Source organism: Alligator mississippiensis, chromosome 7 (assembly GCF_030867095.1).
Source record: "Alligator mississippiensis isolate rAllMis1 chromosome 7, rAllMis1, whole genome shotgun sequence".
NCBI lineage: Eukaryota > Metazoa > Chordata > Crocodylia > Alligatoridae > Alligator > Alligator mississippiensis.
The window spans coordinates 51,617,504-51,630,003 of record NC_081830.1 but is presented as its reverse complement, the minus strand read 5'-3'; the positions used below and the strand labels follow the sequence as shown (position 1 = coordinate 51,630,003).

Here is a 12,500-nt window from a genome sequence, read left to right as displayed (position 1 = left end):
GCCTGCCATAAATTTGAAAATTCTGGATTTTTTTAAACCAGAGCAGTGGCTGGTGGCAGGGCCGGGTAGGGCATAAGGGAGAGTAGTGGCTGCTGCGGAGCAGCAATGCAGGGTGATGGAGGATGGTGGCAGCCACCACGTGCAAGTTTCCCTCGCCGCTGCTCCAGGACTGGCCACTGCTACTCCCCAATGTGCTGGATTTTTGAAAATTCCAGATTTTTGATATCCAGATTTAAGAGGTTATATTGTACTTAAATTACAATACAAGTGAACAAGTACCAGTTTCCATCCAGGCAGAGCACACACCAACTACTGAAACTTCCTTAGCCTGATGAAGGGTTTTTGAAGTCGAAAGCTTGCTTAATAACTATTCTCCAACTATTTGGGTTGGTCTAATAAAAGATAGCAGATTCACCCAAGGAACCTTGTCTGCCAAGTACCAGTTACACATTTAAAGATAGTGAGGGGGACTTTTTGGTTATCAGCAGGGAATTAAATGCACTTTGATCCACATTAACATATTTCAAGAAAATTTTGCGAAGCATGCAGCTTATCTATATGCATGATGCTAACATTTACAATTTTTTTGGTCATCTATAAATAATGGATATAGATAGTTATAGAATGTTATGCTTTTAGATGTGTTGCAGAAAGTTTTTAAAATAATTTAATTGAAATGAGTGAAATACAACTTAGGAAACAGGGAATTGTATAGAACAGCACAGTTAGCTTATCATTATGGCTAAGTACAGACAGTCAGAAGCCTGAGGCTGAATCAGTTCAATGTTTGCAGGTTAGTTTAAGATGCACAGATTAAATGGAAGTGAACAGACATTTATTTACCTTTGACTTTGGAAATGCAGCCACATGCTTGCAGAGGCTCAGGCCAAAAGCCAGGGGCACTAGAGCATGGCTTTCTGGCTGTGTATTTGTTCACTTCCTCTTCCTACTGCCCCCAGTCCAGATTTATAGCAGCAGCACTCTGCAGGGTTGTTCATAGCTTCATCTTCCTGCTTCCAGGAGCCTCTGGGATTTGTAGTCCACAGTTGCAGTGAACAGTAAGTTTGAGCAGGGAAAGGGGTGTGTAACCCCCCTCCCTGGCCCCAGACCTCATCTGGGGTTTGCCCCCCCGGCCCCCCCCTGCAGACTGGGCTGCATTCCCAGCTGGGCTTGGCCCCCCCTCCCCGTCTCTCATCAGCCAGCCCTCACTGCTCCAGCTAGGGAGCAGAGGGGTGGGGCCAGCCCTGTTCTCTGCAGCAGACAGCACAGACCAGCCCACAGCTGCAAAATGCTGGGATGCTGGGGGAGTGTGATTTAACTTGAAACCAGGAAGGGGTTTGGGACAGAAGTTTCCTAAACCAGTTTGACCCAAATCAGTTAAGTCTGATCTACATTTAACCAGATTTATCTTAAACCAGTTTCAGCCATTTTGAAACTGGTCTACGTGCACTGAGCTTCTGTTCTGTTACACGTTAAGTCCGTTTCTGATCATTTAAACCAGTTTATGTGTAACTCCTGTCTGTAGCCCATGTATTAATGTTAGCCTTTAAGCTGAAAAGCAAGGAACTTTAAATGTCTAATTTGTTCTGGCAAATCTTAGCACTGCAGGGGTTCAGCAAGCTTGTTACATGAATTACTAAAACTTTAAAGTATAGTTCTACTTTGAAAACAAAAGTCTAAGAATGGCACCATATTTCTTTAAAACTTTATTCCTTTTAAATATTCAGAGGGTTATTTCATACTTATGTGAGAACTGAATAACTATTCTCACTTGTCCACCATTAAAATGGTTATGTGGAATTGGGTTGCATGGGGTCATAATTTAGCACTGCACTTGGAATCCATCTTAATGACGTGCCCATAGCATCTGGGAACTGAATACAAAAATAAAATTTGGATCTACTTTAATTCCTGTCTGCTGACAGTGCCATCTAAGAACACTGTACAGACAGAAGTATGAAATACTCTTTTGTCACCCAATAAAAAAGTAGAGATTTTGAATACAGCCATCTTTAACTATAGATACAAGAGTCTTCAGCATACTAGTTATATTTGAGGAAATACTAACTGCTAGTAAAGTCCTGAAGCATTTTGCAAAAGTTCAGAAATATTTCAACATCTTCTGTATTACTATGCCCAGTTAACTGGAAAATGAAGATTGATGACTGAGCTTCCAAATGGCTCTCTATTGAGTTCTTGGAGACAATAACCTTCTAAATGTGCATCCAACTATGTAAGCGTGTTAAAACTAGCATACTATGTCTTACCTAGCAAATTATCTGCTTGAGAAGCTCTAACTACAAAAGTACATGAAAGTTTGAGTGACATGACAGACAAGTTGATTACACATCTTGAAAAGTGGGCCTTCTAATTCTTTTTGCTAGGGGTGGCCAGCCTGCAGCATTCATGCCACAAGTAGTGTTATGTTTGTGGCATGTGGCAGATCAGGGAGGGGACAGACTGCACAGCAGCAGATAGAGCAGAAAGCTGAGCAGTGGTTCAGGTAGGGAACACTGGAATGAGAGCAAAAAGCACAACAGTAGACTGGACATGAAAAGCAAGTCAGAGTGGTGCGCTGGAAGGGTTTGAGGGTAATCTGTGGTATGCTTTCCAACAAGGTTGTCATGCCCTCTATGTGGTAGCGTTATAAGTTTAACACTGTTACTGTTTGCCATCCTCCTTCAGATTTCATCTCTTGCTTGAGTCAAGATGAACAAAACTGAATTGGTTTTGTTTGGAAGTGGGGAGGGACAGAAACTAAACCAATCTTGTATAGTTGTTTACTCTGTCAGAAGTATATACTCTGCAGAGTCATGAGAATTTGCTTTTGAAAAGTATAGTTTCAGATTCAAGATAGACTTTAATAATACCTGTACGACTGTGAGTTTTTCATATTAAAGTACTGCTTCTGCTGGCTTAGTAAGATATTTGCATAGGCCTGTGTCAGGAATTTCATTGATGCATGGACTGTATGTACTTTCCACTGAAGTGATGATATAAGTTCCTTTGGAGCTCAGGTTTCACTCCAGCAAATGCTGGAGATAAGTGAAAGGGAATAGTCCACTTTCTCAGGAGATAAATGTTCACTTATCATTTAATGTGCTTAGGAGACCTAATTATTCATTCAGCTGGTTTTATTGGGTTGACAATTGTTTTCTTAAAATTATACTTCAAGAAGCCCACTTTCTTGAAACCAAATTATCAATCTTTTAACCATTTTACACAGCACTTGTTAACTCATTCGGTGATAAGTCTAATTTGTCAATGTTCTAAAGACTATAAACATCAGTAAACTGTTTTGAGGGCAAAGGATTAACTTTTTGTACAGTCAGTACTGTCTTTTGCAAAGTACAGTACCTAACCTATTCTGATATTAATCATAAACTAATTATGATGTCATGGTTTTCTTTCAGGAAATTCAACAAGAAACTGATATCCCTGAAAGAGAGCTTGTTAGAGCCCTACAATCCCTTGCATGTGGCAAGCCAACACAACGAGTTCTTACAAAAGAGCCTAAATCGAAAGAAATAGAAAATGGTCATATATTTACAGTGAATGATCAGTTCACATCAAAACTGCACAGAGTCAAGATTCAAACGGGTAAGTGATTTTTTTTTAGTTGCTGATATGTTTCACATCTTAATTTATAAAGCATTGGGATTTTACATTGCAAACTTAACACTTTATACCAGCCAGAGGAAATTAATAATCAATAAAATGTACTGCTGTCACAGGCTAGTAGCTGAAAATGAAAATTTAACTGCAGGAAGTAATGGTTAAGTGAACGGGGAATGTTCTCAAAATGCTCAGTCATCTTCAGCAAAAAAGGAAATTAAAGCACCAAAGCTTTAAATCAAGCTTGGTTTGAGCAGCGGTTTGATCTGAGTTCACTTTCCTAAATTGAAATCAATTGAAATCACTTGCCTAACTCACAAAAGTGTTGAAAATTATCGCCAACTATATTTAGATCTTTGGATAGAATATGCTTTAGCTATTTCAATGTAAGATAGTAATACCTGATATTATCACACTTCATATAAAAACTCAGATCCAGCTCCTATCTCAACACCCAGTGACAGCATTTAAAAAGAGATTTTTGTGCATAAAATAGAAATTACTACTGAAAATGGTCTGTCTGATGCCAGATACTTCTAATATTGCAACCATTTAACCTTTTTTTCTAAAAACTGTAGTTTTGGATAAAGCAGCAGACATCTTAAACCAGAGGTTGGGAACCTTTTACTAAGACAAGCTGCAGCTTGCAACCCAGCTGGCACCATGGGCCACAGTTTGCCCCCAGCTGTTCCAGTTCAACATTAATCTTGCCCTGCAGTCCTCTGTGGATCTTAAAATACTCATTAATGTAATGTAAATCCAATCAGTTGTAAAAGCAGTTTACTATAAAGCTGATCAGATTTTTTTCAGGGGTGACCGAATCTAGGTTCTTTTCTGTTTCTTAGCACTCTGGCAGTGTAGAGCTAGTTTTGATCCCTCTGAGAAAATGTATCTTTACATTCTCTAGTGAAAAACTGAAGGTTAAAACATGGTGCATGCTCACTCTTAACGAAAAGCCATAAATGCTCAGCGGCTCTATGTCGAGAAATTAAGAGGGGAAAGGGATCTTAGTAAGGAGGCGCACCTATTCAGAAAAAGAAAAGATGTTCTGAAGTCATATTTATAGGAAGTGAGAGTGAGGGGGGGGAAAAAGTAAGAAATCAGTGATGGCAGAAAAAGGACACAATTAAATGCTGGTAAAAGTAGAAGGGAGATGCAGTTAAAGAGAGCGAAGTGATTTGTTTGATGTTTTTCTTGTTGCTAATTATTTTAGGGTCCTGGCTAGGGCTGTGTGAAGCTTTGGTAACTGATTCGATTCGGAGGAAATTCGGCCCAATTCTGTGGCCGAATCTCCGAATCTGAATTGAATCGGGAGACCCATTAAAAGGTCCAAATTGAATCGGAAGCCTCTGAATCAATTCGGGGAGATTTGGAAGGCTTGCAGCAAGCAGAAGCTGAGAAGAGGGAGGGGGTGGGATGATCGCGCATATATGGAAAGGGCTGGGGGGTGGGGAAAGACTGCTCTGATATTAACATCTGTAGCTGGCCAGTGACTGTGATCTTTCCCCACACATACAAGTGATATGAATTTTGCTTTCAAGAGTTTGAGGTGCACTTTCACAGAAACCCCTACATCTATCTCCTTGAAATTTGGCAGGCTTCATGCCCTCAAAAGTGGCTACCATCTCTGCTGTTTTCATCTGAATCTGCAAAAAAATTACAAAGTTATAGGTATTTTAGTGATTCCCCATTATAGTCTATGGACGAATCTCCGAATCCGAATCAGCTGAATCGAATTGGGACAGTGATTCAAATCACTGAATCGAATTGCTGTCCCTCCAAATAGGCCAAATCTGAATCTAAAGCGAATACTTGCTGCTTCGTACAGGCTTAGTCCTGATGCATATATTTAGGACATTAAGGTTTTAATCGCACCATAAATAGTAACCCAGCTACACAGTGACTCCAGTTTGTGGTGTCATATAGCAAACGCGCCACAAAGGTATTCCACATGCAATGCCTACCCGTTTTTTGGCTCATTTGTATCATGCCTTAAATTGAATGCACGTCATGTTGGGGCTGACCCATGACATCTTGATGCTCAGCTGATCATAGAGATCTGCTGTGGGGGCAGCCTAAGGGTCTAGGATGCAGCCATCCCCTCCCTAATCAGTGGGATCAGGCCGAAGGCATCACTAGGTCCTGGACCCTGCATCCCCACTCAATCCTTTCAGGCAAATGGGGAGGGCACCATGCTCCCAAGGCTTGCCATGCACACCCAAGACCTTTAAAAAGCTGTATCTAGTTTTGGGCCTCCCACTAGAGAAAGGATGTGGGCAAGTTGGAGAGAGTCCAGTGGAGGACAATGAAAATGGTTTGGGAGCTGGGGCACAGAACTTTTGAGGAGAGGCTGAGGGAACTAAACTTATTTAGTCTTCAGAAGAGAAGATGGGGAGATTTGATAGAAGCCTTTAACTACCTGAAGGGTGATTCCAAAGAGGATGGAGCTAGGCTGTTTTCAATGGTGGCAGATGACAGAACAAGAAGCAATGGTTTCAAGTTGCAGCAAGGGAAGTCTAGGCTAGATACTAGGAAAAAAACCTTCTCACTAGGAACTGGAATGGGTTACCTAGAGAGGTTGTAGAATCTCCGTCCTTGGAGGTTTTTAAGGCCTTGCTCAACAGAGTCTTGGCTGGAATGATTTAATTAGGGATGGTCCTTCTCTGAGCAGGGAATTGGACTAGATGATCTCTTGAGGTCCCTTCCAACATTAATTTCTCTATTACTCTGTGATTCGGTTTACCATGTTGGAATTCCCAAACTGCTAAATTTTGAAATGAACCAACCATATCCTGATAAGCAACGGTAGAAAAACCTGACTTCAAAAATTGGATTGCACTGTCCCAACAATTTAATTTGTTGAAAAAAATGGAAAAGTATTTTTAATTTCAGAAAACTTCAGGTATAATCCTTAGCCAACAATTAATTTGGCAAAACCAGTGTCATTTTAGTGAGCAGAATTGTGCACAGTAGCCAGAGTTCTGCAGGCAGGCTTTTTAGTACTGTTTAACTTCTACAGTAAGATGTCAGTTGCTATTCACTATTGACAAGCAAACATAATGATGTGTTGACTACTATATGCATCTTAGTTCTTGTGGCCTCATTTAATTAAAAAACCATATTTGAAAACATTGCAAGCAAGAAATAACTAACTTCATTGTGACTCAAATGAGATTTCATGCATGTTAACCCTACTGAAATGCATTATTTTGACTTGGCCTATGGTATTTCACCTTTTCTTTTAGTTGCTGCCAAACAAGGGGAATCAGATCCAGAACGAAAAGAAACAAGGCAGAAAGTAGATGATGACAGAAAACATGAGATAGAGGCTGCTATAGTTCGGATAATGAAATCTAGAAAGAAGATGCAGCATAATGTGCTAGTAGCAGAGGTAATGTGTCTCTGGTGTTGACAAGAGATTTCTCTGACAGTTATTACTCCTTTCAGTTCTGCAGTGTTACAGAACACTATCGGCGATTAGATCCCACAGTAGTACTGTTATTGAGACGCTTAATATTTCTTTCTAAAACCTAGTTTTAAGAGATCTGAAACACCCCAGATGGGTAGGAGGGAATCTGTTAATTACAGGCACTAAAGGAGATTATGTAAACAGTTTCTTAAATTAAAGTTTTATTACACAAAGTAATATATTGAACACTAAAGATCAGTATCCTGCATTGCAGTCTTTGCTAAACAAAGAGTGGATCTTCAGTAAGGGAAGAGTCTTGATCCTTTTAGTTTGAAATGTGAAACTTTGCTTTTTTTTAGGAACAGCAGATATTTTCCAGCCCATCATAACCACAGTGGTTAGATAGTGGAGAATTCTCAGACCAGGCAGTACTCCAGAGAATAGCACTTTGGTTATTTTTGTAGTAAAATTCACATTTTATTATAAGAAAACTTAGCACATAGATGGTGTTTGCACCAGTGTCATATACTTCAGAATACAAGTTGATTTGTGTTGGTGCAGGGAAAAATGTTTTCCTCTATATGCATCATTCCTTAATTGTCCTGATGCATTATCAAGTTTTCTCTTTGCCTGAGCCAGTGACTGCTAGTGCAGGCAGAATATTGGATGTGATGTATCAGTAGTACAGGAATAAAGATACTAATTTATTTTTGGCTTGGCCCAAACCTATTTCTGTTACAAACTTCAGTATTAAGCAAGTTAAAAATCTTAGGATGCATCCAGATGAGCAGGAACATGTTTCCCTGGGGACAGGTAACAGCAGCACACCTTGTGCTCTGGCGCATGGCAGGTTACCTCAGTGGCTACCAACTGTGCTGGCCCCAGCAGCTTTACCTGGGGTCCTGGGGGCATCTGGGAGCTGCAGCCACAATGCTTTTGCAACAGGAAGCCTGGCTGGCAGTTTGGCTCCAGCCTCCAGGCTCTGGTTTAGGGTGGCACGTGCTGCCACCACATGCATCGCCACACTTTTTTATGGTCTGGGGTCTTTTAACCCTGGGATCTCCTGCATGGTAGTGTGACGCTGAAGATGGGTCTGTGCACCACATACCACACATGCAGAGGCACCCTTAGTGTGCAGATGACTACATGTATTTTTAAAAGGGGTTTCCATGAATGTTTTGGTATGTGTTTGTTGTGCTGCCTAATCATTTAATGTGACCTGAAATTCCACATTACATAATCTTGTTTTTATATTCTAGGTAACTCAGCAGCTGAAAGCCCGATTCTTACCGAGTCCAGTTGTTATTAAAAAACGTATTGAAGGACTTATTGAGAGAGAATATTTGGCACGAACACCTGAGGATCGCAAAGTATACACTTACGTAGCATAAAATGCGTTCAAAAATTTGATTTATTCTTGGACTATATTCTTCGCATGAACTGGGAAGTTCTTTTAAATCATTAATATTAAGACGACCATCTCTTCTATTAAATTACAATACATGTTCTAGACCATTCAGATCAAGCCTTTTACTCCTTTTGAGAGTTTTCAACATCAGTTGATTGAGCTTCAGGCTTTTCAACGTTATCCCTGTAGAGATCATCCTTACAATTCCTCGGGAAAATGTGAATGTGCCGCGTTTGTTTTCAATATTGTATGAAAACAGAAAAATAAAAACAAATTTAGAAAATACAGCTCATTAAAAAATAAATTGTTGGAATTTCATTTCCCCAGATTTTCAGTGTTGATGTAAATGTGTTTCTGTAGTGTTGCTTAGCACCTCGCGCATTGTATAAATTGGGTTTTAAAAAGCCCACAACTGGTAAGACAGAATTCCCAGGTATATTGCTCTGCTTCAGACATTTCTTTAACTAGCCATGTTAATTTAAATATTTGGTAATCTTATAAAGACCCGGAAATACAATTTTAGCATGCTTCACTATTCCGGCTGCACTCACTATTGTTCCAGCAATACGATCAGGAACCTTTTGGGGCTCAGTAAAGACAGTAATAATTTTGGCTTTCCCTTCTGTAATTTGAATTCTTCTAAAATAAGTTCTATATTGATTAGGTTTGTTCTGGATTCTTTATAGGAAAAAGAAAAGGAAAGATTTTAGTGTGTATAAACTGTATAATAATTTTGGCTGTTGTACTCACTGCTGATAGTGGATTGTACAGGGCGATGTTTTTATTTCACTTAATGTAGACAAAACACATTTAAAATAAATGGATTTAGTGTACACAAACAACTAAGTGTGTTAGAGTACAGGGACGGCAATTGATTGAACATAAATACTGTCCCCTGGGGAAACGCACCAGACAGTACTTTGTTTATATATGCCATAGAGGGGTTTATGGCCAGAGGATTTTCCACCATACGTACCTATTTCAGGAAATTAAAATGAAGCCATTGTGCACTATTAATTGTTTTAAAATTAAATCTAAAAATGCAATAAATATTGTTACTTTAATCTTAATGAAATCTTCAGTTCTTATAGAACAACTTTTTTTCACTTAACAGCTAGTATGGTTCAACAATCTATTTCCAAGTTGCAATTCACTGTAATTGTTATTCTTAGATAAATCAGAGTTTTTACTTTGAAGATGTGTATAAGATTACTATTTTGTTTTTAGCTATGTTTTCGGCATTACAAATTTATTTTGCATAACTTTTGCCATAGACCATGCTTTCTTCTTTTTACATCAAAGCACTGTTATCCTTAATTGTATTTTTTTAATTAGAGATTTAAAAAGGTATTTGGGAGAGGCTGCTCATAATATTGACTTCAGCTTAGAATAAAAAGGAAAAAGGGTCTTGGATCATTAGCATACTCATAGTATATCTGTTAGTTAACCGTACCAGGCAAATGCATCTCTTTAGGTATGTAGCAAATAGAGCAATTTATTTGCAGTGTGGATAAAAATGTCACAACACCACAGAATTTTAAATTTACTCTGGTCAACAAGTATACAGAGCCTGACTGGCATTTGAGTATTGTAAAGAGAGAGAATAATGCTTTATTTCAGATGTTTTGCTGTTTTTACAATTTATTTCAAGGCAAAAGGAGTGTGTTTCTTTTTACATCATAAAAGAGAAGAATTTGATCAGACTGGGGGAAACAAAAAAAGCTTGTACGTTCAGATGTTTCCTTGTGTGTAGCTATATTCTGTTTCCACAATGATGCTTAATAAGCAGTCCATCTGTAAAGCCTGTTTGCTGTTAGTCACTAAAATACCTGTGCACATGTGTAGAGTATATATAAGAATTTTAAATGACCAAGGTATGTATTTTTAATAATGTTACAAATGTTGAATTTTTTTTTAACCTAGTACGTGTTCTAAATAAGATGATATGCTGGAACTGTTTGAGTACCTCTTAGATGCTGCTTGGCTCATAAAAGACATTTAAAAATCTTCTGCAGTATGTATAGTGTCCCATGTTTTCTGGGGCATACAGCACTTTCTACAAAGGTGCATGGGGGTTTCTTCTTTTCAGATACCTGAACCATTTTTAAACAGCATTAGCATTTTGCTAAAGTACTGAAAACTAGAAATGTAAATTTATTGTTGACAAGTGACTTCCTCAATTAGTCAGTGGGTGCTTTACCATTGTTTATATGAAAATAGGATTTAATCTAGAATGTTATGGCTTTTTTTAGTTCACACTTAACTTTTTATGTTAACAATTGTGTAAAGTTATTGGTAATAGTGTTATTAGTGATTTAAGCCTTTTTAAGCAAAAGGTAATAGAATATCATTTTCAATGTTAAATTATTAGTAAATTTAACATTTTAATTATTTGGGAAGGGACTTTCAAAATTGTTTAAGTGAATCTTTAAAAAATCTTGTTCCTAAACATGAACTATGAGATCATAAAGCAGAGGATACAAAGATGGGAATATCCAAACTGAAATCAAACTGGCAGCAGAAAGATATTGCTACACTTCCCTTTAAGGTGAGTTTGGTTGGGTTGGGGTTTTTTTTAAGAATATATATGCATAATATTGACATTTCTTGTGCAAGCTGTGATAATCTCATATGGCATCATTTCTGATCTTTCTTAACGTGGGCTCTACCTTCAGGAATTTTTAAAAACAATCTATAGTGACTATGCAACTTTCATAACAATGGAGAATATGAACTTTATCAAGCATTAAGAACAATACTAAGTTTCCTAAACATTTTTGTGTGTGTTAATCGAAAGCAGTGAGGTTGAAAAGCCAAGTACAATACTGAACTGTTCCTTTCAAGGATCTGAAGGGAAAGAAATTTAAGTCAGTGGTGCCTTAACATTAGGCTTCTAAATTCATAAATATCAGAAGAGACATGGGCAGATTTTCAGACAGGCTGCAAAATTGCCATCCTGCAAGTATATCATACAAGGAAAGACTAAGAAGGGGTTATGTCACTAAACACCACATCTGTCTTTCTCTGAAAGCTTGCCTTTCCTAAGCTCAGTTATGTCTATGCTACTGCCATAACTACACTCTGGATTTTTTTCACCTTGAGTTTCAGTTTTAAACTGTACAAAATGTATACTTTATTGTTTTTAGCAGTATAATTTAGTGATTAGAGATTTGGGTTTATTTCCAGCTTTGATTTCCATTTGATGTTTACCTTATATAGTAAATCTATGGCGGAGGGGCTGAATATCCTTCCATCTCTGAATAGATGTTAAGCATAATGTTTGTAAAGAGACTGAGAGCATATACACTTGATATAAGAAGTGTATCAATGCTAAATGGAGTTGCATTTTCCTGAGGGTTCTTTTTTCCAATCACTTTCTTATGAACTGCAGGGATCTTGATGCATACTAGTTATAGTGCATTGTACAGTGAGAACTTGCCACCGTAAATCATCAGTTTCTGATAACTTGATCCTGAGCCCTATCAGCTGCATTGTTTCTGTTAACTGTAACTGTTTAGGGCAGAGGCACTGATTGTTAGGCTCCACCTCGCTGTGGGCTGTAAAGATTAGTGCCAGGACTTCGAGTAGCCTGGAACTAAACTTATGGTAGAGTGGGTGTAGTAGTGATATGCTCTTGTTGTTCTGCCTTCCCTCCTAACACATTATATGTTATGTGTTTGTCACCTGTACATTTTGTAGTAGTATTGCAACTGTAATGGTCCACGGAAAATACAAGAACATTTTGTTTATCTTTTTAGTGGGCCAAATTTATCATTGGGAGAGATGTTAGAAATTAGACAGGCTTATGGGCCCTTGCACTTTGTATTCTAAAAGGTTTTTTAACATCTTTTCCAACAATAAAGTTAGTCCAATAAAAGAGGGTACCAAATTTGCTTGTACCCTGACTGTGCCTATAATATGATCTAGGGAAAGTTAATGTGAGAATTAAAAATACACTTTTTTTAAGTTAGAGCAGCTGTTAGGTGCAAAATACCACACTTTAACAAATGGCTGTGATTAAAACAGCCAAATAATGTCAGCTTATGGTAAATGGAAAATTCAGTGGCT

General features: G+C 38.2%; 1 protein-coding gene across 1 annotated transcript in view; it reads left to right on the top strand.

Annotated features, from left to right (window-relative positions):
• Positions 1-8,760, top strand: part of CUL3 (cullin 3) — a 96,235-nt gene extending 87,475 nt beyond the window's left edge. Inside the window, exons 14-16 of the mRNA XM_006276482.4 lie at positions 3,414-3,600; positions 6,861-7,006; positions 8,284-8,760. Coding sequence (XP_006276544.1) covers positions 3,414-3,600; positions 6,861-7,006; positions 8,284-8,415 — 465 coding nt within the window. The 3' untranslated portion in view covers positions 8,416-8,760. The remainder of the gene's footprint in view (positions 1-3,413; positions 3,601-6,860; positions 7,007-8,283) is intronic.
• The last annotated feature ends 3,740 nt before the right edge of the window (positions 8,761-12,500 follow it).